The 25141-nt window shown below is 41.4% G+C and overlaps 3 protein-coding genes across 4 annotated transcripts in view; all 3 read left to right on the top strand.

Moving 5' to 3' along the window:
• atad3 (ATPase family AAA domain containing 3) overlaps positions 1 to 1073 on the top strand; it is a 10755-nt gene extending 9682 nt beyond the window's left edge. The window contains exon 16 of the mRNA XM_079426187.1: positions 458 to 1073. Coding sequence (XP_079282313.1) covers positions 458 to 700 — 243 coding nt within the window. The 3' untranslated portion in view covers positions 701 to 1073. The remainder of the gene's footprint in view (positions 1 to 457) is intronic.
• A 1873-nt stretch (positions 1074 to 2946) lies between these two features.
• Positions 2947 to 11950, top strand: fbxo42 (F-box protein 42). The gene is made up of 10 exons (XM_079424508.1): positions 2947 to 3272; positions 4432 to 4638; positions 6405 to 6521; positions 7077 to 7211; positions 7302 to 7455; positions 8586 to 8696; positions 8768 to 8864; positions 8949 to 9005; positions 9547 to 9663; positions 10351 to 11950. The coding sequence occupies exons 2-10, from the start codon at positions 4449 to 4451 to the stop codon at positions 11254 to 11256; spliced, it is 1884 nt and encodes a 627-aa protein (XP_079280634.1). The 5' UTR covers positions 2947 to 3272; positions 4432 to 4448; the 3' UTR covers positions 11257 to 11950.
• A 2363-nt stretch (positions 11951 to 14313) lies between these two features.
• slc25a34 (solute carrier family 25 member 34) lies at positions 14314 to 20415 on the top strand. 2 transcript variants are annotated; one of them, XM_079424965.1, is made up of 6 exons: positions 14314 to 14349; positions 15550 to 16730; positions 17966 to 18031; positions 19551 to 19703; positions 19801 to 19935; positions 20016 to 20415. In XM_079424965.1, the coding sequence occupies exons 2-6, from the start codon at positions 16314 to 16316 to the stop codon at positions 20187 to 20189; spliced, it is 945 nt and encodes a 314-aa protein (XP_079281091.1). In that variant the 5' UTR covers positions 14314 to 14349; positions 15550 to 16313; the 3' UTR covers positions 20190 to 20415. The 2 variants fall into 2 exon arrangements, with proteins under 2 accessions (XP_079281091.1, XP_079281092.1); XM_079424966.1 differs by having other exon boundaries at positions 14325 to 14349; positions 15569 to 16730.
• Positions 20416 to 25141: the final 4726 nt, after the last annotated feature.

The raw sequence follows: 25141 nt of genomic DNA, 5'->3' as shown, positions 1-25141 counted from the left end.
CTTTCTTCAGTCGCAAAGACATTACATTTTTTGAGGAAAACATTCCAGGATTTCTCTCCATATAGTGCACTTCAATGGTGGCCGGTGATTTCAACGTCAAAATACAGTTTGGTTAAAAATGTATAAATATAATTTTTTCAGAAAATGGCTAGAAAAGACCCTTATTCCTCGGCTGGGATCATGTAGAGCTCTATGAAGCTGCGTTTTTGACCTTGAAATCACCGGCCACCATTGAAGTGCACTCTATGGAGAGAAATCCTGGAATGTTTTCCTCAAAAAATGTAATGTCTTTGCGACTGAAGAAAGACATGAACATGTAGGATGACACGGGCTGAGTAAATCATCAGGGAATGTTTATTCTGGAAGAGGACTTGTCCTTTAAATGTTTGACCTGATGGAGGCGTGTGATGAAGCGTGTGCCGCAGAGGCTCATGGGTAACGTGTGTGTGTGTGTCAGGCGGCGGCGTACTCCTCCGAGGATGGTGTACTGACCGAGGCGATGATCGACGCGCGGGTGGATGATGCCGTGAAACAGCACCGGCAGAAGATGGACTGGCTTCATGGAGAAGGGGTTCTGGATAACGAGGGCCGGCCGATTCCCGCCAAAGGCTCCGTGCCGCCGCTCAAGGCACAGGAAGTGCTCCGCCCTCTACAGGAAGTGCCATCAGACCGGCGCAAACCCGACGGGACTCCGGTGTAACGCTCGTGTGAATCTCTTCATGTGTCAGTAGAACAATTAAAGCTGCAGTTCGTCTGTCTGTTGTGTGTTTGTGCCCATGTTTACTGATCACGAGTCTGTAACGTTAATAATCTCTGAGAGACTGGAAACAAGTCCACATGAAATCACTGCAAACTGTTTTTACGTCTGACAGTAAAGCCATTTTCATTTCATGACGTCTGTTTGAGTTTGAAGGGAACCAGTTCTGATTTTCCGCTCATTGACACAATATCCAGATCACTTACAGCTCATCAACACAATATAAATCACTTCACATAAAACTGACAAATTAATCATTAATTTTTATCATCAATTTAATAGAAACAAATTAATAAAACTGAGTCAAAAACACATGAAATGCCGCATATTGACTGCAGTTTTTCATTTAAAAAAACCTTCCGAACAAAGCGATTCACTACAGTGCTTCCGAATCTCTATTGCTGGATTCGAGATCCGGTTCAAATGAACCGACTCGCTGGAATCAATCGAACTTTCCAATGTTACAGAGCGAGATCCAGAATGAACCGACTCGCTAGAAAGATTCTACATATAAGCAGTGTTGGGGAGTAACTACTTACATGTAACAGAATTACATAGTTTAATTACAAAATAAACCTAATCTGTTACAGTTACTGAGGAAAAAATGTGTAATTAAATTAGTTACTTATGAAGATGTTAGCGATTACTAGGGTTAGATACACACATACAGATTTGATTGATTTCTTTCATAAATGGCATTGATCAGTGTTTCAGGAGTTTAGGACACAGAATAGTATGTTTATATTAATACATGCTTATATGTGTCCTGCAGCACAAAAGCAGTCATCAGTAACACAGGTATATCTGTAGCAATAGACAACAATACATTGTATGGATCAAAATTATACATTTCTCTTTTATGACAAAAATCATTAGGATATTAAGATCATGTTCCATGAAGATATTTAGTACATTTCCTACCATAAATATATCAAAACTTCATTTTTGATTAGTAATATGCATTGCTAAGAACTTCATTTGAACAACTTTAAAGGAGATTTTCTCAATATTTAGATTTTTTTTTTGTAATTTCTATGAGTACAAATCTTAATGTTTCAGCATATAATGATATTTTAGGGAATTGTGTGCTTATTTTATTTGGTGTTTGGTGATGAGTTTTTGGCTCAAGGTCTGCATATAAAGTCACACCAGAGGAGTTCAGCTGGGATCAGGACTTGTCTTTCTGCAGACCAGTCCAGTTCTTCCACACTGACTCAATCAATCATGTCTTTCTGAACCGTGTCTTATACACAGAGACACTGTCATGTTAGAATAGAAAAGGGTCCTGTCCAAACTGTTGCTATAAAATTAGAAGCACACAATTCCCTAGAATATCATTATATGCTTAAACATTAAGATTTGTACTCATAGAAATTACTAAAGTAGTCAAACCTGTTCATTAGAAGGGGTGCCAATACTTTTGGCAATATAGTGTATAAATCTCAGTTTCACATAATGGACCTTATGACTGGTTTTGTGGTCCAGGGTCACATTTAATTGTTTTATTTCCTGTTTGGTTTTATGATTTTTTTTTAAGTTGAACTGTTTTTTCCCGAAGCATCATACTGTGAGGTTATTCCTGCCTGCTTTACATGTTTCAAAAGATTAACAGTTCAAAACATTTGTTAGGAATTTTAAAAAAGTAATAAAATGTAATCAATTACATTACTTTAATAAAGTAATTGAAATAGTTCCCCTACTTATAACAATTTAAATACGGTAACTTGGAATCTATTACTTTTCCAAAGTAACCTTCCCAACACTGCATGCAAGAGATCCATTTAGAAGGAACCGACTCGCTGGAAAGAATCGGACCTTCCGAGGCTATATATAAGAGGAAGATCCATTTAGAAGGAACCGACTCGCTGGAAAGAATCGGACCTTCCGAGGCTATATATAAGAGGAAGATCCATTTAGAAGGAACCGACTCGCTGGAAAGAATCGGACCTTCCGAGGCTATATATAAGAGCAAGATCCATTTAGAAGGAACCGACTCGCTGGAAAGAATCGGACCTTCCGAGGCTATATATAAGAGCAAGATCCATTTAGAAGGAACCGACTCGCTGGAAAGAATCGGACCTTCCGGGGCTATATATAAGAGCAAGATCCATTTAGAAGGAACCGACTCGCTGGAAAGAATCGGACCTTCCGAGGCTATATATAAGAGCAAGATCCATTCAGAAGGAACCGAATAAAACGTGACGCCACAATATAATGAACATAATTTGCTCCACACGTATTACTGACAAACGCACGAAATCAAGCATTACAGCGTTCTTAGACAAACAAAATCGTCAATAAATCAAACGATACATCCATAAATACTTCTGTCGGGCGCGCCCGGACGTTGACGCGTGACGTGTGTGCGTGCGCGCTCCCGATCGGAGGGAAGATGGCGGATGTTTGGAGTGAAGAGCTTCATGAGAGCAGCTGATAAAGAGAAACACAAACAAACAACAGCGGAGAAGCAGAAGCAGCACGCCGGCGAGAGACGGACCGAGACCCCGGCAGACAGGTAAACACGCGTCTGATCACCTTCATCATCATCATCTTCATCATCAGACGAGAGAACCGGCTGCTAGCGCTCGGCTAATGAAGCAGCCGCTGAAAATACTCCGGATTCACTCCTCGTTACTCTACTACACGAGTAAACATCATCTGATACTGAGGTCAGAGCAGAGAAAACAGCTCTCCTCAGCACAGGTCCGCTATTACACACAGTTTCTGGTTATTAACGGTGTTGTCATGAGCTGGGACACACCTGATCATGATCTGAGGGCATCTTTCACAACAAAACCCACTCGACTGCTACTCAAAACCCGCGTTTAAATACAGCTTTCTAGGCTGTTTCCTGGTAAAGTTGGCATTTCAAGGTCTAAATATCACGTTATCGGTGTCGCTTCAAGCCACTGACGTGAAAAACAGCCCAGGGTTAAAGGAGAAGTTCACTTTCAGCATTAAAATGTCCATGCATCGCATCTCAGAGCTAATGCTAGCCTAGCACTGCGGTTAGAACGTGTATCAACTCTATGTTTTAAAGAAAGTGGGCGATTGTTTGGCTAGATTAGACCCTTATTCCTCAGCTGGGGTCGTGTAGAGCTCTTTGAAACGCTATTTTGACCTTGAGATCCCCATTGAAGTCCTCTATATGGAGAAAGTCCTGAAGAAGCACCCGACACATGTCTGTTAAAGATCGCTTGATCTGGAGAGCATCAAACATGCCTTCTGAATCATACACATCTCGGAGACGTCTGATAGGAGACGTCCTGCAGATCTCAAACAGACGACTGCTTATCTTTTAAATAGCGCTGTCAAACGATTAATCACGATAAAGCGCATCCAGAATAAAAGCATATGTGTGCGCACTGTGAACATTTGTTATGTATATTAATACACACACATGAATATTTACATGTCTATATTTATATTGATATAATGTATAAATTTTAATAAAATATTTTTCTGAAATGTATACATGCATGTGTGTATATATACATAAACATACACAGTACACACACATTATGCAAACTAAAACTTTTATTTTGGATGCGCTTAATCGCGAGTAATTGTTTGATAGCGGTACTTTTGAATAGTGTCAAAGTAGCCTGATTCTGCTGGAAAACTGGACTTGGCAGCACTGATCTGAGCGCAGACTCATGTGTTATTCCTCTCAGATCCAGCAGACGGCGTCATGTCTGGCTGCGCAGACGGAGAGGACAGCTGCTCGGTTGCCATGGAGACGGAGGAGGTGAAGCCGGGCATGCGCAGCATGGGCGAGCTCCCCGAGGAGGTGCTGGAGTACATCCTCTCCTTCCTGTCGCCCTACCAGGAGCACAAGACGGCCGCGCTGGTCTGCAAGCAGTGGTACCGCCTCATCAAAGGTCAGGGGTCACTTCTGAATCAAGCTGAACCTCAGGAACCATAACCGAAAACTTTTAATAATCGCTCTCCAGTCTGAACAGTAATAGCACTGACAGCCAATCAGAAGTAGTGCTGTCAAACGATTAATCGCATCCAAAACATAAGCGTTGTTTACAGGATAAATGTGTGTGTTCTGTGAGCGTTTATTATGTGTATATAAATACACTTTTTGAAAATTTTACCTGTGTATTTTTATATTCATATAATTTATATTATAAATCTAATTAGATGTATACATGCAAGTGTGTGTGTTTATATATAAATGTACACACACATATTCTGTAAATATAAACTTTTATTTGGATGCAATTAGAATCAAATAGTTTATTGTTATAGTTATCGTTATAGTTCTACGTATCATCATAAATATAGCTATTGTTATCGATCATCTTCAGTATTTTTAAAGTTACCAGTATAGCTAACATTGTTACAGTATTATTATAGCTATTGTTATAGTTATTATCACTATAGTTATCGTTATAGTTGTTGTTGCCAGGGTAGTTATTATTAGCATTAAAACTATTATTACAGTTATAGTTATTATAGTTGCTATTATAGTCATCGTAGTAGTTATTATAGTTATGATTTCCATTATAATTGTCATTATTAATTACCATTATAGCTATCGTTATAGTATTATAGTTACTCCTATAGATATGATTTTTATAGTTCCCTTTATCGGCAGCACTGTAGTCATAGTTACCGATATAGTTATTGTTACAGCATTATAGTTGAGGTCATTGCACACTGCCTCCGAAACTCTCGTCCGTCATAAAAAAAAATCGGATCAGATTCGATTTTCTGCGTTTTCGCATCCGTAACATGCATTTTGATAGGAGAGGATGAGGAATACGGGGAAAAAACTCAATTTCAGAGTTACCGTTTATAATTACTGTTATTGTAGTTACTTTTATAGTTATCATTATTATAATTACCGTTATAGTTATCATTATAGATGTCATAGCATTATTGTTGGTGTTGTCGTTATCGTTATATAGTTATAGTTATTGTGCTTATCATTATAGTTCTTGTTATTGTTGCTATCGTTGCACTTATTAACGTTAAAGTTATCATTGTATTGTTTGTTCTAGTTATAGTAAATCTAGTTACTGTAATAGTGATTGTTTCAGTTGTTATAGTTATGGTTACAGTGAGCTGTGTGGTTGTGGTTTAGCGTGTGATGCAGTGCTGTAGCGTGGTGTTGTGTGACACTGGGATGTGAGACGAGTTTAACGGTCAGTCAGACGCGGCAGCTGTGAATGTGAATCAGCACAGCTGTGTGAATCTCTCTCTGTCTCTCTCTCTCTCTCTGTGTGTGTGTGTGTGTGACTGACTCTCTCTCTCTCTCTCTGTATGTGTATGTGTGTGTGTGTGTGTGTGACTCTCTCTCTCTCTCTCTCTCTGTGTGTGTGTGTGTGTGACTGACTCTCTCTCTCTCTCTCTGTATGTGTATGTGTGTGTGTGTGTGTGTGACTCTCTCTCTCTCTCTCTCTCTGTATGTGTGTGTGTGTGACTCTCTCTCTCTCTCTCTCTCTCTCTGTATGTGTGTGTTTGACTCTCTCTCTCTCTCTCTCTCTCTCTCTCTCTCTCTGTATGTGTGTGTTTGACTCTCTCTCTCTCTCTCTCTGTCTCTCTCTCTCTCTCTGTATGTGTGTGTGTGTGACTCTCTCTCTCTCTCTCTCTCTCTGTATGTGTGTGTGTGTGACTCTCTCTCTCTCTCTCTCAGGTGTGGCGTATCAGTGTTATCATGGTTTCCTGAGGGCTGTTCAGGAGGGAAACATCCAGTGGGAGAGTCGCACATATCCCTATCCTGGAACACCAATAACACAACGCTTCTCACACAGTCAGTGAACAGATCACTCACACACACACAAATGTTAGATGCAATCGGTTTTAAGCAGTTCAGACGTGCTGATCTCACATTAAAGTGTGAAGGAGCCTAGTATTCATACCTCCTGATTTCTCACACACACACTCACACACACACGCACTCATAAATGCGTTTGATGCACTTCAATCGGTTTTAAGCAGTTCAGACGTGCTGATCTCACAATAAAGTGTGAAGGAGCCTAGTATTCACACCTCCTGATTTCTCACACACACACATTCTCGCACACACACACACACACACACACACACACACACCAATTTCCTGATGTTTAGTAGAATTAGATCACACTAGATTCTTTTGAAATGACTCTTTTGAACCAGTTCTTTTAATGAGTCACAAGTGATTAGTTTGAATCATTCTAAAGAATGACTCATTGAGCCATCTGAATCACTCTCTGAAGAGATGTTGATTATTTAGTGAATGAAATGCTAACTATTGACAGTATGTAGTGTACTGTGATTGAGTTTGGTGTGTGTGTGTGTATGTGTGTATGTGTGTGTGTCGCAGGTGCGTGTTACTACGACTCGAACCAGTCAATGTACGTGTTCGGCGGCTGCACTCAGAGCAGCTGTAACGCGGCGTTCAACGATCTGTGGCGTCTGGATCTCAACAGTAAGGAGTGGATCCGGCCGCTGGCATCAGGTCAGACTCAGAGTGTGTGTGAGACAGAGTGTGTAGCGTCGCATCGCGTCAGCTCCGTCAGTCACAGCTCTTGTGTCGTGTTGTGTTCAGGCTCGTATCCCTCTCCTAAAGCTGGAGCCACGCTGGTGATGTACAGGGATCTGCTGGTGCTGTTCGGCGGCTGGACGCGGCCCAGTCCATACCCTCTCCACCAGCCAGAGCGCTTCTTCGACGAGATACACACCTACTCGCCCTCCAAGAACTGGTGAGACTCTTTACCAAATCTGACCCTGGACCACAAAACCAGTCAGAAGGGTCAGTTTTTTCAAATTGAGATGTATACCTCATCTGAAGCTGAATAAATAATCTCTCCATTGATGTATGGTTTGTTAGGATCAGACAATATTTGTCTGAGATACAACTATTAGAAAATCTGGAATCTGAGGGTGCAAAAAAATCTAAATATTGAGAAAATCTCCTTTAAAGTTGTTCAAATGAAGTTCTTAGCAATGCATATTACTAATCAAAAATTAAGTTTTGATATATTTACGGTAGGAAATGTACTAAATATCTTCATGGAACATGATCTTAATATCCTAATGATTTTTGTCATAAAAGAGAAATGTATAATTTTGATCCATACAATGTATTGTTGTCTATTGCTAATAATATACCTGTGTTACTGATGACTGCTTCTGTGCTGCAGGGACACACATAATCTTCATTTATTCATAAATAACCTTGGATTTTTTTCCCCAAATTATATTTAATTTTTCCCTAAATAACAGTAGATTTTTCCCCCTTGAAATTCTGTGTCTTGTGTTTTAATTTTTGGGGATTTTGTTGTAATTTTTGATAATCTGAAAGGTTGTCTAATCAATTAAATTCATAAAGCTTTATTTAATAATTTGAATGAGAGGGCTGTATAAAATGTTCTATTTTTCTGGATCCTGTATTTTATGATTTAATGCAAATTTGTCATCAGAAATGAAGTAATCAAATGAAAGGATTAATTTCCTGATAATTTACTCACGCCCATGTCATCCAAGATGTTTGTATTTCTTTCTTCAGTGTAAAGCTGCCTTGACACCATCTGTATTATTAGAAGTGCTATATAAATAAAGGTGACTTGACGTAAGAGACTGTATATTTTACTATACAGCAGCAATATCTATCAGTCATAAGTTGAACTGAACTTTTATTTTGGCATTTGTCTCACGCTTTAAGTTTGTTTGCGTTTTCTGATTGCTTTTATCAAATGAAACGAAAACGTTTGGTTTTATTGACTGGGTTCTGCGATTCTGCCCACGTTTCCTGCATGGTGTGACTCAACGGAAGCTGTGTGTGTCAGACAGGAAGCGGGAGTCTTTAACTCTGCCCTTCTCTCGCCCGCAGGTGGAACTGCATCGTGACGACTCACGGGCCGCCGCCGATGGCGGGACACTCATCCTCCGTGATCGGCAGCACTATGGTGGTGTTCGGAGGCTCTCTGGGCGCGCGGCAGATGTACGTATGACACGAGAGAGTCGGCCGCGGGCGATCGAGTCGTGTGTTTATCGTGTGTGTTTGTGTCGCAGGAGTAACGAGGTCTGGGTTCTGGATCTGGAGCAGTGGTCCTGGTCCAAACCGGCCGTCAGCGGCCCGTCTCCTCACCCGCGCGGAGGACAGTCTCAGGTAACAGCGCCTCCTCAGTCTCTTTCTGACTGCCATGATGCTCTTGAGTCTGAGCCACTCACTGTGTTGCCTCATGTTCCTCAGATCGTGATCGACAGCGAGACACTACTGATTCTGGGCGGCTGCGGCGGACCCAATGCTGTGAGTATCTGCTGAGTGTGTGTGAATATTGTGTGTGTGAGAGTATGGCGTGTGAGAGTATGGCGTGTGAGAGTATGGCGTGTGTGTGTATGGCGTGTGAGAGTATGGCGTGTGAGAGTATGGCGTGTGAGAGTATGGCGTGTGAGAGTATGGCGTGTGAGAGTATGGCGTGTGAGAGTATGGCGTGTGAGAGTATGGCGTGTGAGAGTATGGCGTGTGAGAGTATGGCGTGTGAGAGTATGGCGTGTGAGAGTATGGCGTGTGAGAGTATGGCGTGTGAGAGTATGGCGTGTGAGAGTATGGCGTGTGAGAGTATGGCGTGTGAGAGTAGGGCGTGTGAGAGTAGGGCGTGTGAGAGTAGGGCGTGTGAGAGTAGGGCGTGTGAGAGTAGGGCGTGTGAGAGTAGGGCGTGTGAGAGTAGGGCGTGTGAGAGTAGGGCGTGTGAGAGTAGGGCGTGTGAGAGTATGGCGTGTGAGAGTATGGCGTGTGTGAGTATAGTGTGTGTGTTGAGTTGCGCTGCAGTGACCGTCTGTGTGTGCAGCTGCTGAAGGACGCGTGGCTGCTGCACATGAGCGCCTCCCCCTGGACGTGGCAGCAGCTGCGCGTGGAGAACGAGGATCACGGTGCGCCGGAGCTCTGGTGCCACCCGGCCTGCAAGGTGAGACTTCAAACGTTCACTTCCTGATTAGAGAACTGTGAGAGATAAACTCGCAGTTGTGAGGAAAAAGTCAGGATTGAAAGATAAAAAGTTAGTTACCTTTTTTTTTTTTTTTTTTTTTATTCCAACAAAAACTTAAACAAATAGGATGTAAACTCAGAATTGTGATGATGTCAGAATCCTCAATTTAAGTTATCGCAATTCTGAGTAAACTATTGTGAGAAAAAATGTCTGAATTCTGAGCTAAAAAGTCGTAATTACATCACTTAAACTCCCCCTTTTTCTTACAATCTACTGTCAGGTCGCATTCAGATCCTCCCTACATTTTTTTGATAATCCGTTTCCTTCAGATGTACATCACAATACAGAAAACAAGATTTGTCGCTATTACTGTTACATTGCAATTTTAATTCAATTTATATTGACAGTCTGGACTTGAAAAGCAGTCTAAAAGTCACAATTGCAAGATGTAAGGTCAGAAGTGCAAAAAACTACGTTACGAAATGTAGTCAGAATTGCGAAAAAAGGCAGAATTGCAGAAAAAGTCAGGTGTGTGAGACGTAAAGTCAATTATGAAAAAAATCAGAATGTTGCGATGTAAACTCATAATTCAGAGAGAGTCTGTGAAACAAGACTGGTTGCTATATTGGTTACATAACGCAGTATCTCTCTGTCTGTCTGTCTCAGGTGGGTCAGTGTGTGGTGGTTTTCTCTCAGGCGCCATCGGGTCGAGCTCCTCTCAGCCCGAGTCTGAACTCTCGGCCCTCGCCCATCAGCTCAACGCCTGCCTCTCTGGGCCCAGACCCGCCCTCGCTGCGCTCCCAGTCTCCGGTGCGTGGCCTGGTGCTGGGTGTGGTCGAGGAGGCGCCCTGCGTGAACGGCCGATGGGGGACCCTGCGGCCCCGAGCGTCAGCCCGAGCCTCGCCCTCGCGGGGCCCCGACAGCCCGCCGCTGCTCAACGGCTCCTCGCCCTCCACCAGCCCGGTGCAAGCAGCGTCTCCACCCACTCGCCCGCAGGCAGAGTACAGCTGGGACGCCTCACCCTCCGCCGAACCGCCCGCTTCTAACGGGCTGCACACGCCTCCGCAGGCCGGGTCACCGTGCACCCCTCCGGGCGCCGTTTCTCCCGCCGCCCTGCGCCGCGGTTTGGAGGCCGTCAAAGCTTCCTCCTCACTGCCATCCTCTTCTTCGTTGTCCCAGCCGGGCACATCCGCCAGCACATCGCCCGCCTCCTCCAGCCCGCCGCAGGCCGCCGACGCACCCTCCATCCCGCCCATCGCCCGCCGCCTCGCCCACCACCCGCCGCAGAGCCTGAACGTGGGCAAGCCGCTCTACCAGTCGCTCAACTGCAAGCCCATGCAGATGTACCTGCTGGACATTTCTCGTGCCAAGTCGGGTGGCGTGGTGTCGTGGCGGGCATACGGGAGCGGAGGAGCACCCAGCGCTGTCACCGGGCCGCCCGAGACCAGCCTGCACACGGTGGTTCAGGGCCGCGGAGAGCTCATCATCTTCGGCGGCCTGATGGACAAAAAGCAGAACGTGAAATATTACCCCAAAACCAACGCCTTGTACTTCGTCCGCGCCAAGAGGTAATGGAGGAACGCCAACGACTGCTGCCCTTACACTAACTTACCTTAAAATACAGCTCGACACATATAAAGGACACTCAAACATAGTTGTGGTTTCAGTTTCTGAGCGAGCGGATGATGTTTTTGCTATGTGCTCTGCGAGTGTGTGAGAGAGAGAACTCTAGAAGGGAATGTTTTATTGTTTCTGTCGCATCACCCTCAGAAACGCTGAAGGAAACAGACGATTATAGGAGGAACTGATGAAATGGACCTTTTTTACCGCTCTTTCAGCCTGCAATGTTTACATTAAACGTGTGTGCGTGTGTTTGTGTGTGTGTGTGAGGGAGAGTGTGTGATGGTACTGTTGAGGGAATGAGACTGTGGATTGTAAAACAAAAATAAAGTTCTCCATGTCTTAATTCTCTGAGAGAATGTTGCGTTTTTATGATCTTGACTGTAACTGAATAAAGCTGCGCTTCTTTACAACATCACCTGATCTGCTCTTCAAACACCATCTCAAGTCACACACTTCTACATGCTACATTTTAACCTCATTATTGTTTTATTTTGGTTTATACATTTAAAAGCTGTAATAATCGCATGATATAAAGTCAAAATTGCAAAAAAAAAAAGTAAATTGAGACATCAAGTCAGAATAATAAAAAAAACAAACTAAATTGTGAAAATGTGAAGTCTGAATTGTGAAGTCAGAATTGTGTAAAAAAAAGAATAATTACGAGATGTGAAGTCAGAATTGTAGAAAAATCTAAATTGAGAGATGTAAAGTCAGAAGTGTGAAAAAATGTCAATTGCAAAAGAAATCAAATGTTTACATAAATACAAACATTTAATACATTTTATATTTGGGTCAAAGACGAGACATCACCATTTTGGTGTCCGCATCAAATTACATTTACAAAAGTCATTTTAGATGCAGAAAAACATCTTAAATGCAAGTAAATTGACTTATGTGACAAAATGTGAAAATATGTGGGAAATAATGTTCCAGATTGTAAAATTGTCATTCAGCGTAATGGTCCGGACTGTGATTTTACCAATACATCTTTAAATAAACATAAACTACCAAGTTAAAAAATATATTTGTTGTCTTGGCATTTTCAAGCAAGTATTGGCTATGTTGTATTATAGTTTTTTTAAAGTATTTAAATGGATGGGACTTTTGTCCTGAAACTGCAGTTTGTCAGAGATCATTCAGTGTAAGAGGAATAAGTTATTCTGAAATCATATTAAAAAATGATAGTCATTCGCAAGTCTGTGGCATCATGAAATGTCACCTGGAAGACCGTGTGGTGCTGCAGAAAATTGAGTTTATTGCCCTTAAATACTTGATAATTTCACCTTTTCATGGTGTAGTAACAGGTTACAAAAACACGTCATTCAGTGAAATGCCAAAAAACACCTTTAATTTTTTGAAAAACAAGTAGAAGTTGTGAATAATTGTGATTAACTTTACTGGTCAAGTTCACTGTTTGAAACAGGTGGCCATTTGATTGCCTGAAATATTAGCTGATGTAGAAGTTTGGTCATTCAGGGTAATGCAGATTCTCTGTTACACCACAGTATCATCCATTACACGGAATGACTATCACTAAATAACCATTTTAGCATCTTATTTATATTACAGATAAATGAGGAATGTTTAGCATTGACATGTGTTAAACGTAATAAATATTCGTATTTGAATGCATTTTGGTATAGTTTAGTTTGATTATTGATCAATTATAGACACCCATGAACAGAGGTAGTCACTAGGCACTGTAAAAAGCCAAAAAGCTAAGAAAATAAGTGTGGACCAATATCCAACAATATAGTTTCTCTGTGCAGTTATCGTTAGTTGTGCTGTGGAATCTGCTATTCTTTTATACAGAAGGGTTTTCCCCCACTTTTTAAATGTATTTCTTGATTTTTTTATCTTTATGTTTATCCTTACCGTACTTGGTGTGAACGTGCCTTTAGCCAGGATAAGAGATGCTGTATTGAGGATTGTAATTGCTGGAATAACAGAGAGACCCCCTCACTACAGTATGTCAGTAGTTGAAGAGAGATCACTGAGGGGATTCTCATACTCATCCTCCTGATGATGCCATTAATGTTTGCAAACAGAAAGTATTAATACATGTGGCTGCAAGCAGGGATTTTTGAGGCAGAGACAAAGTGACAAGCTAAACAAGCATGGCATATTTCAACATCTGCTGTCATTTACTCAGGATTATTATTAAAACTAATTTAATGACAGATTAATATGAAATATATTTCAGTTATGGGAACAATGGCAATGTTAGCTCTCTTTTTGGCAAATCGTCATTCAGTGTAACACATATATTTATATAAAAATGAAACAATATACTTATTCTGACTTGTACTTATTAAAATACAAATAAGAATATATGATCATACTAAATTGTAATATATTTTAAATGATTTTCACTTCCTTACAAAAACTTCTTGCTGGCAAATTGGAAAACATAGTGGTTTGAAGGACATTAGCAAAGTATAAAGATTTAAAAATGAAAGTTAGTTGATATGTAAATAGAGTCTTTTAATATGTCAAATGATTCAAGTTTTAAATATACCTAAAAATATTTTTTTGGTATATAAATATTGTTACACTGAATGACATTTTAGTGTGTGTCTTCTGTCAAACATGGTAAAAAAATGCATGCTAATAATGATTTTTTGTTGAGAAGTTAAACAGCACACATTCTAATGTATGGGAAAAACACTAAACTTAAAGTTCTATTGCACTTTTATCTTTTTGATGCTTGAAACACCCTTTTCGCCTTTGACCCATTTACATGATTTCATGTTTATTCAATATATTTACTCATTATTATATATTTAGTATACATCTTTTGAACAGTGTGTTTGTAATTGAGGCAAGTTGCTGCATCAGTGGTTTGTGTAGCTCTGTTTGTTCTGGTTTTGACTCAAGAATGTGTTTCAGATCACCTTTAACCCATTTGCGTTGCTCCGTCCTGATTGGCTGAGCGCTGGGGAGGCAGTGCAGCCGCGCGGTGATTGGTCGGGGCGGGCAGGGGGCGGGGCGTTGACTCGAGCGCTTGGTGTTTACCGGAGAGCAGAGACGGGACCGGAGTCGGTAAGACGCGCTCATACTCACTAAATACTTTCATTTTTAGCGTGTGTACTGCATAACTTAAACACTCTGAGGATTAAAATAAATGCTACGATCATTTTATGAATATGCAAATAAAATGTCATGAAGAAATACTAGAGTAATTGCTAGTGTTTTTGAAGCATACTATAATAATGAACGCTATAAAGTGTAATAATACTGTAGTTATCTAGAGTTTTTACTGCAGTAAACTGTAGTGTATTGTAGAATAATATACTCTAGAGTTGTAGAAAGCTTAGGTCAGTACTGGGTAAAGTTATTTGTTTCTATTACTACCACAGCAACTATAGAATTACCACAACAATTTCATTAAGTACTTTACTATGGTTCATGAACACTAGTATTTTTTCATGTGGGATTATACTCTTTGTGAAAAGTAACCATGGTTTTATTATAGTAAAATTGTAGTAACCATGTTTTCTTTTTCCTTTATCTGTAGTGAAAGCGTGGTTGATTTTCGTAAGGGTTGTGTAAGATTCTGTCCAGTAGTGTCTGGTTGAGCGAGTCTTGTCTCATTTGCTGCTTTAAAGAGGTCATATGATGAGATTTCAAGAGTTCCTTTCTCTTTAGACTGCTACATGCTGTTTGTGCAGATATAAGACCCCTGAAGCTTTGTGGGTCTCAAACACAAAGATATATTTTTTATGAAAGTTAAGACCAGTTAAGACCTCGTCTTCCTAAAACGGCTCATTTAGACCCCCCCCCCCCCCACGTCTACATCACGGTGTGGGAAGATTTGCAGAACACCGCCCAAATGTTTACGCAAAGAAAGAAGGCGTCACTTTTATTCTCGCTGTAGTATTGTTGTGGAGATGCTGTGTGTTTCCAAATATGGTAAGGGGCGTAACATTTCCATCACATGGTTGAGGTATTCGGCCAATCACATCGCACCGGATAGCTGGCCAATCAGAGCGCAGCGTGCTTCTCAGAACAATGAGCTTCGTAATAATTGTTTCAGAAAGGCAGGGAAGAGAGGAGCAACAATAAAGTACAGTATGTGGAAAATAATGTTTTTTTAACCTTAAACCACATAAACATTGCATTATACCAAATACACAAGATAATGTTCTTTTTAGCATCATCGTATGACCCTTTAAATAAAAACTTACATTTTTGTTTCTTGTTCATAAATCTTTGATGACAGTAAATTCTGACTCATTTCAGGTTTGAATCTCTCCGTCAGAAACGCTTCTGTGGTGTCGACATATTCAGACTGAGTGAAACAACAACTGAAACATGATAATAGAGTATAAGGTTACATACATGAATGGTGTGAGATAACACACACACTCTCTCACACACACACACACACACACTCACACAACCACACGCACACACATACACACACACACACACACACACACACACACACACACACACTCTCTCACACAACCACACGCACGCACACACACACACACATACACACACACACACACACACACACACACACTCTCTCACACACACACACACACACTCACACAACCACACGCACACACATACACACACACACACACACACACACACACACACTCTCTCTCTCACACAACCACACGCACGCACACGCACACTCTCTCACACAACCACACACACACACACACGCACACTCTCTCAAACAACCACACACACACGCACACACACACACGCACACTCTCTCACACAACCACACACACGCACACTCTCTCAAACAACCACACACACACGCACACACACACACGCACACTCTCTCAAACAACCACACACACGCACACACACACACACGCACACTCTCTCAAACAACCACACACACACACGCACACTCTCTCACACAACCACACACACGCACACACACACACACACACACGCACACTCTCTCAAACAACCACACACACGCACACACACACACACACACACACACACTCTCCAGTGGGATTGGAGGTGTGTTTTCCATCATGCGGCTCGTGAGCTCTCCGGCCGGCCCCTCGGCCAGGCCCCGGGCCCTGTGGCCCCCGCTGGACTTCAGTCTGGGTGCGCTGGCGTGCTGTGGTGCGTGTGTGTTGACGAACCCGCTGGAGGTGGTGAAGACACGGCTACAGCTGCAGGGGGAGCTGGCGGCACGGGGCTCGTACCGGCGGCTGTACCGCGGCGTGCTGCAGGCGCTGTGGCTGGTGGCCGGTGCTGACGGACTCCGCGGCCTGCAGAAGGGCCTGACCGCGGCACTGCTGTACCAGGGCCTGATGAACGGTGTGCGGCTTGGGTTCTACTCCTACATGGAGGCCGCGGGGCTCACGGATGTACCGGGCGGGCGTCTGGTCGCAGGAGCCGCCGCCGGAGCGCTGGGCGCGTTTATTGCCTCGCCCGCGTATCTGGTAAGAGACCGACGCTGGGTCAGCCTGCACCATAGGGGCTGTTTCTGCAGGTCATGGTAGATGCATAGAATCTTGGTAGATGCATAGAATGCGAAAATTAGGGGCTTGCAATCACTGTCTACATAAACGATTCATAACGAATGTCAGCAGACTGTGGAATGCTTTTAGTTCCATTATCACGCATGCGAACGCAGGAGACCGGAAACGCAACTCATGCGACTTATTGCTGCATCCCAAAGTTTAAGGGCCAGATTTACTTACACCTTGCGCAACGTAAACCGTCTTTTGGCATTATATATACTACTGTCAGGATTTACTAAAGACGCGCAGTGAAGAATTAGCGCTGAAAAGGTGTGAACACAGTGATCTTATTGAATATGCATTTGTAGGACACAAAATTTATGGGAGGAGAGTGTTAAAATGAATCATGCAATGCGATTTAATAACGTTTGCGCTTGTCAAATTACTGGGATTTGCACCATTGTTTAACGCCCAAAAAAAGCATGTCTTAAAGCAGGCAGTAATTTGCGCTGCTCCTGGTAGATTGTGCTGGTCATTATGGAAATGATAATAATTATCATTAATTAAAAATAATTTCCGTCTGTGTTCTTTAATGTGCGCGTTGTTAATAATTCACACGCAGAATTTTCCCTCCCACCAGCGCTCCAACGCTAATTTGCCCTGTTTAGTAAATCTGGGCCTAAGTTTGGTGAGCTCAGACCTGAAGACATGTGACCAGAAGAGCATTTATAGTAGATTGCATATTTTCACTTCACTTTAGATTATACGATGAACTGTGAGGTGCCGCACAGTGTGACATCATATCATGAGCGTTACAGTGTCCATTTGAAGAAATTTAGCATTCCTAAAGCATCGTGTGACACTGAGCTGCATTTAAACATCTCACAGCGCCACAGCGTTTGATTCTGCTGCTCAGGATTCCTGCTTGTTTACTGTGTTTAACCGACTCGTGTTCTGGAACAGTCGGGAGCAGTAACTGGAGCTGTTGTCTGTTTGCTGCTGCATCAATCACTGCGCCGCTGCACACACACACACACACACACTGAGTGTTGACAGTAAGACAGCCGGAGACGAGCTCAAATATCAAAACGTGAGGAGTATATATATGCATGAAATGCACTATATGACACGTGGCTGCTTACAGGAGTGTTGTATAAGCGTGACGTGTTCTTGAGAACTTCACACTCATGTATGTGTCTGTGTTTGTCCGTCAGGTGAAGACCCACCTGCAGGCGCAGACGGTGACGGCCATCGCAGTCGGACACCAGCACAACCACCAGGTACTGAGTCATGTGATTCACGTCTAATTCAGTCTTATTTTCCAGCACCCACCCAAAATATGTGACCTGAACTGTGTGTGTGTGTGTGTGTGGACACACCTCTCACTGTTCTGCAGCTGCAGCCAATCAGTGTCCAGCACACAGAGGCGTGTGAACGCAGCGTCACTGCAGGATGTTTATCAGCCAATCACAGATCAGACACCATCATCATGAAGGGTCAATGTTTCTGATGATCACTGATATCTGACACGTGTCTCTTCATCTCTTCTGCAGAGCTCCTGCACACATCCAGCCCTTCATTGCTCATTTATGACAGATTCTGCCTAATTTAATAATGATTTTATTTCAGATTTTCTGAGACAATTTCTGAGATGATGTGCTTGCAGTGATTTTATATGAATATCAGTGTATTTTAATGTATTTTGAGTATACTGTTTGAGTTTATTTTAATATATTTTACTTTATCCAAATATGTTTGAGTTTGAGTATATTTGAGTATATTTTATTATATTTAAGTGAGTGTATTTCAGGTTATTTAATTATATTTAAAAATATTTGAGTATACGTTTAATTTGATAAGTTGAGTTTAGGTTTATTTGAGTAGATGTGAGTTTGAGTTTATATGAGTTCAATATATTTAAGTATATATTTGATTTTATTATTTGAGTTTGCTTGAGTATATTTGCGTTTTTTAATTTTTTTTTATTACATTTCAGTTCATTTGAGAACATTTGAATTGAACTGTTTTTGAGTAGAAGTATATTTGAGTTTGGCTGTAAGTATATTGAGAATATATTTGATTTTATTACTTGAATATATTTGAGTTTAGATGAGTATATAATTACATTTACTTTAATATATTTGAGTTCAAGTGTATTGAGTTAATTTGAGTATATTTACGTTTGTTTGAATGTATATGACTACATTTGAGTTCACTTGAGTATATTTGAGTTTATTGATAATATTGGTTTATTATTTGAGTATATTTGAGTTTATTGAAAATATTGGTTTATTATTTGAGTATATTTGAGTTTATTGAAAATATTGGTTTATTATTTGAGTATATTTGAGTTTATTGAAAATATTGGTTTATTATTTGAGTATATTTGAGTTTATTGAAAATATTGGTTTATTATTTGAGTATATTTGAATGTGTTGTATGAGTATATTTGAGTTTATTGTTTTGAGTATATTTCAGTTAATTGTCTGAGTGCATTTTGTTATTTAAGTATATTTGAGTTAATTTTATGAGTATATTTGAGTGCATTGTTTGAGTGTATTTGAGTATACTTGAGTTTCTTGTGAGTATGTGTGAGTGTATTGTATGAGTATATTTGTGTGAGTATATCAGCGTTTGAGTATATTTGAATGTATTGTGTGAGTATACTTGGGTTTGTTGTGTGAGTATATTTGTGTGTATTGTATGAGTATATTTGAGTTTGAGTATACTTGAGTATATTTGAGTATGTTCGAGTGGGTTTCCCTGCTGTTTTATTAACTAAGTGTTTGTGTTGTTCAGGGCGTGTTGAGCGCGTTCGCCTCCATCTACCAGCGTGAGGGTGTGACGGGTCTGTGGCGGGGCGTTAACGGGGCCGTCCCCAGAGTCATGGTGGGGTCAGCGGCTCAACTGGCCACGTTCAGCTCGGCTAAAGACAGGGTCACACGCGCCCAGGTCAGCACACACACATATCTGCATATGTAAATGAGTACAGACTCACATGTGTAAGAATGGAATCCGGTACTAGTTGTGTTTGTGGATGTGTTTGCAGTGGTTTGATCCTCACAGCTGCCTCACTGCGCTCACTGCCGCCATGATCAGTGGGGTCGCCGTGGCGATTACCATGACGCCCTTTGATGTCATCAGCACACGCCTGTACAACCAACCAGTGGACGAGTTTAAAAGGGTAAAACACACACTATATAAGACAATATAAAACAACATTAACAATTTAGAGTGTGTATTAAAACCAAATCTCTCTTTCAGGGGCGTCTGTATTCCGGGTTTGTGGACTGTCTGATGAAGGTTTGTGCTACTGAGGGGATCATGGGTCTGTATAAAGGAATGACGCCCGTGTTTGTGCGTCTGGCTCCTCATACAGTTCTCAGTATGCTCATATGGGACGTCCTGAGACAGCGAGCGCTGCTGTACACGCACTGATTCACCACACATGATCCGGAGCGGGTGTGAATTCTGCTCAGGAGTGTTTATCGTCATAACGCACATACTGACGCTTGCACTGAAACTGACTCTTGAAATACAGTTGAAGAGGATCATGGGAAGAACGGTTTTACCTCACCGGTGTGTCTTATCTCTGATATAACCCTGTAAAGACTCTTTGAATCTTTTAACTTGTAGTTTATTATTAAAGTTTTTACTGAATGACTTCGGTGTGTCTGTGTTTATTACTAGTGCTGCTTCAGAAAACAGATAACGACACAAGAGGAATAATTTTGTACTGTAATGTAAACATGGACTATGTAACATACTGCAGTGAATTATAAACAGTAGAGATATCATTCGTTTTGAAAATAAATTTTACAGTGGAAAACAGTATAATGCTCCCTGTTAGTGTTCTTTAGGTTGTGTGTTATGAGTGATAAAGTGTGTTTGTTTGGTGAAAATAGTGTTGTGAAAGAGTGTTTTAGTGCGTTTTGAATGTGAAATGAACTGCTGTGTCAAGTTGAAAGATGGTTAGAAGAACTGTGTGAAGAGTTTTGAAAAAGTAACTAGTATTGAGAAGTGTGTCAGCGATTGTAGAAAAAAAAACAAATAGGCATATCAGAAGGCCTAACTTAAAAGTGCTTTTAGTTTTTATTAAAATCAGTTATTTATTGTAATTTTACATTTTTATAATCAACATATTTGTCAGTTGAACACTAATCTAAAATGTTTTAGTTATGTTTAGGTTATAAAAACAGCAGGTTCGCATTTTCTCGCAAACAAATTAAAATATGAACTCTTTTTAGTGCATGTTTAAATCGACTGGAGTCAAATATTTAAATTATTTTACATTTTTATGATTAAATGTATTATTAGCCTCTCAGCAACTCACCCTGTGTCGGAAACCCCTAAAAGATGGCAAAAGAAACTTCAAGTCATTATATGTTTTAAATCTACAGACGGACGGCAGCTCGTGTAAGTGTTTTGAATAACTTGGTCGCAGTTCTGTTGTTTAAATTATTTACTTGCTACTAGGAAGGAATAGTTCGTTTCCTACCTATTTCTACTCTGCATTTCCGTTGGTTTTTCTGTTTGATTGCACTTACTGGTAATTATAATAATTTGCGCCTCAGCTGAGAATGAGCCTGTGTGATTGTGCAAAGTGTTAGTTTAGTCTTGAGCTATTAGCAGTCCTACCTTATTGGCTGGGCTGATCAGAAGCCGGCCACAGCTGTTTTCACTCTAGTTTCTTAGACTGTATTTATCTGATGTCAGAGGAAGCGTTCAGCCTCCTCGTGTGAAGACCAACGAGTAGTGTTGGGGAAGCTACTCTGAAACTGTAGTTTGACAAGCTACAAGCTACTCGTAAGTTAAAGTAGTTAAACTACAGTCAAGCTACCCTTTTGGAAAAGTAGTTAGCTACACTACAAGTTACTATCAAAAAGTAGCTAGCTACATTGAAACTACTTTTTAGTGTCTGAGGAATGTTTTAAGTAAAATATTTAGTGTTTAAAACAATGCAATACAATTATGATTTCTGTTTAATTATGGTTTTATTACACACAACACTCAAATATCTCAGACTGTTACAAAAAGTGTAACCTTTACTTGTCGTTTCTTTGAGAGACATGAACTTGGACAAATAAGGCCATGGGTAATTAACGTTAGTTGTTTCTCCATCCTCCAAATCTGCCGCCACGTCTTGCTCCATCATGGATAATATGGGTGTGTCAACCCACTTCTGTACGTCAGCGAACCGTTAGCCGCAAGATGCGTGATTAAACAACAGGTGGCGGTAATGGCAAAAAATGAGTTTGTAATCTAACAAGAAGAATATCCTTGCATCGCGCTGATTCGCGCAGGCTCGACAAAACGCAATGTAGCTTTTGCTCGCGCTACACCGCTACTTGCTGCAAAAAGTAGTTAGCTACTGGAAAAGCTACACTGTTTAAAAAGCAACTGAGCTACTGCCAAGCTACTGAAAAATGTAGTTAAGTTAGTAGCGTCGCTACTTGTAGTTAACTACTCCCCAACACTGCCAACGAGTGTAAAGACAGACGACTTTTTCCTGCGCGACTTTGACCGAGCAACGACACCGAGCACACACTTAAGTATCGTTTTTATCTTCCCTCACACTTTACTATCCTCTATCCTTCCACATCTATCATGTGTTTCCAAACCATTCCGGTTCTCTCTCAACCTCGCTCTAAAAACACACGCAGAAAGCTACGTAACCCTGCTAACCTGCTCTACATCTTCCACTGCACCTCTTTCTTTCTCTGTGGGTCTTTGGAATTGCCAGTCAGCTGTCAACAAAGCCGACTTCATTTCTGCTTTTTCCTTACAATCCACACTCAGCATCCTGGGCTTGACTGAGACCTGGATTCGTCCAGAAGATACGGCAACCCCAGCTGCTCTCTCTCACAATTTCTCTTCCTCTCACACCCCTAGGCAAGTTGGCCAGGGTGGGGGCACTGGTCTGCTTATTTCAAGCAATTGGAAATACTCAACCCACTCTCCCCTAGGCAATCTCAACTCATTTGAATCTCATGCCGTTACTGTAACAGCTCCTATAAGACTCCAGATTGTGGTAATCTATCGTCCGCCGGGCCAAATACCACCAACCTTCCTAGATGAGCTGGACGGACTGCTGTCCTCTTTCATGGAGGATGGCACTCCACTCTTAGTCTTCGGCGATTTCAACATTCACCTAGACAGGCCTTATGCTACAGACTTCCAGTCACTCCTAGCTTCATTTGATCTCAAACGCCTCACCACTACTAGCACGCACAAATCAGGCAACCAACTCGACTTAATTTATACACGCAATTGTTCTACAGATAACATTCTGGTACAACCACTCCATATCTCTGACCATTTCTTCATTACATTTACTTTACATTTTGCTACCCAGGTGCCACCATCTCCCTTACCGATTACTTTCAGACGTAACCTACGCTCCCTTTCCCCCTCCCTTCTTTCCTCTGTAGTATCCTCCTCTCTTCCCTCGCCTACCCATTTCTCTTCTCTGGATGTAAATGCAGTCACTGACACTTTATGCTCTACCTTAACCTCTTGTCTAGACGACATCTGTCCTCTCTCCTCCAGGCCAGCATGGGCTGCTCCTTCTAACCCCTGGTTATCCGATGTTCTTCGTGAGAATCGGACCAAACTCAGAGCGGCAGAGAGAAAATGGCGCAAATCAAAAGATCCGTTGGACCGGAGTAGGTATGAGTCTTTTCTTTCATCTTTCTCTACTGAAGTCCACACTGCCAAATCCTCACATTTCCACAACAAGATCACCAGCGCTCCAGACATGCGTAATCTCTTCAGAACATTTAATTCTCTCCTCTGTCCCCCTCCTCCACCTCCCACCACTTTGATAACCGCTGATGACTTTGCCTCTTTTTTCACAGACAAAACTAGAACAATCAGCAACCAGTTCTCAACTCCGCAGGACCTCCGATCAACCACATCCACTGCTCTAACTCCCATCTTCTCCTTCTGTCCCCTCACCGAGGCAGAAGTATCCAAACTTCTCCTCTCCAGCCATCCTACAACATGTCCTCTCGACCCGATCCCCTCACATCTTCTCCAAACAATCTCTCCCACACTCTTACTGGCACTCACACACATTATCAACACATCTCTCCTCACATGCATCTTCCCCACAGCATTCAAGCAGGCTCGGGTAACCCCACTGATCAAAAAAACCTACATTAAACGCTTCTCTTTTAGATAACTACAGACCTGTCTCTCTCCTTCCATTCGTAGGGAAAACACTCGAACGAGCTGTCTTCAACCAGCTCTCGCGGTTTCTTTCACAGTACAACAAGCTGGATGCTAAACAGTCAGGTTTCAGGAGTGGCCATTCAACAGAGACTGCGCTACTCTCAGTCACTGAAGCCCTGCGAACTGCAAAGGCTGATTCCAAATCATCAGTCCTCATTCTGCTGGATCTCTCTGCTGCTTTTGACACTGTCAATCATCAGATACTCCTGTCTACCCTCTCATCACTGGGCATCACTGGGATTCCACTTCGCTGGTTTGAATCCTATCTCACCGGTAGATCCTTCAGGTTGGCCTGGGGAGGGGAGGTATCCAAACCACATCAACTGGTCACTGGAGTTCCTCAGGGATCGGTTCTTGGACCCCTCCTCTTCTCCACATACACTACATCGCTGGGTCCCATCATACATGCACATGGCTTCTCCTATCACTGCTACGCCGATGACTAGGGCTGGGTATCGTTCAAAAATTTTCGATACCGATACCTTGAGTTCGATACCGGTTTTATGAAATCAGTTTTAATAAGATTACATTATCTCAAAAAAATATTTTTTAATGTTGATATTTATACAGACTCAAAGCCTCATCTCCTGAGCCACTGCACAAAGGAACAAAATATATCCAACACAATAAATAAATAATTTTAATAAAGTTCAAATTGTTTTCAGTTTACACATCTGTTAGGCTACGTTTACATTAGTGCGTGTTCATTTTAAAACACATCATCATTTCTAGGTTGTTAAAGCCTTCAAGAAATTTTAAATCTTCATCCACTTTCATAAGTGGGTGTTTTATTTTTTTCCACCACATGTTTTACTGTTATTAAATTCTGGTGTAGTATGTCTAATTATTTGAATGCATAAAAACAACTTAGTTTAAATTTATTCTTAAAATAGCCTAATGAAAGGTTTTATTTTTCCTCAGAAATTCTGTGTTCTGTATCTGGTTTTCAAATGAAGACATAAAACATTAATTTAATTTCTTTAAATTATTGAAAATCAAAGTTTATTTATTTTGGCAAACAAAATAACTGTTGTGTGATCATTTCTAAAAAAATAATAAAGTTTTAACAATTTTAATAGTAGCCTAGTAGTAGCAGTATGTACTGTCCGCTGAACAATATTAATATATTTCTGCCGCAGTGTCTTCCAAGTTAAACC

This window comes from Barbus barbus, assembly GCF_936440315.1.
Source record: "Barbus barbus genome assembly, chromosome: 9".
Lineage (NCBI taxonomy): Eukaryota > Metazoa > Chordata > Actinopteri > Cypriniformes > Cyprinidae > Barbus > Barbus barbus.
The sequence above is the reverse complement of the archived record's forward strand: the minus strand, read 5'-3'. Positions and strand labels throughout refer to the sequence as shown.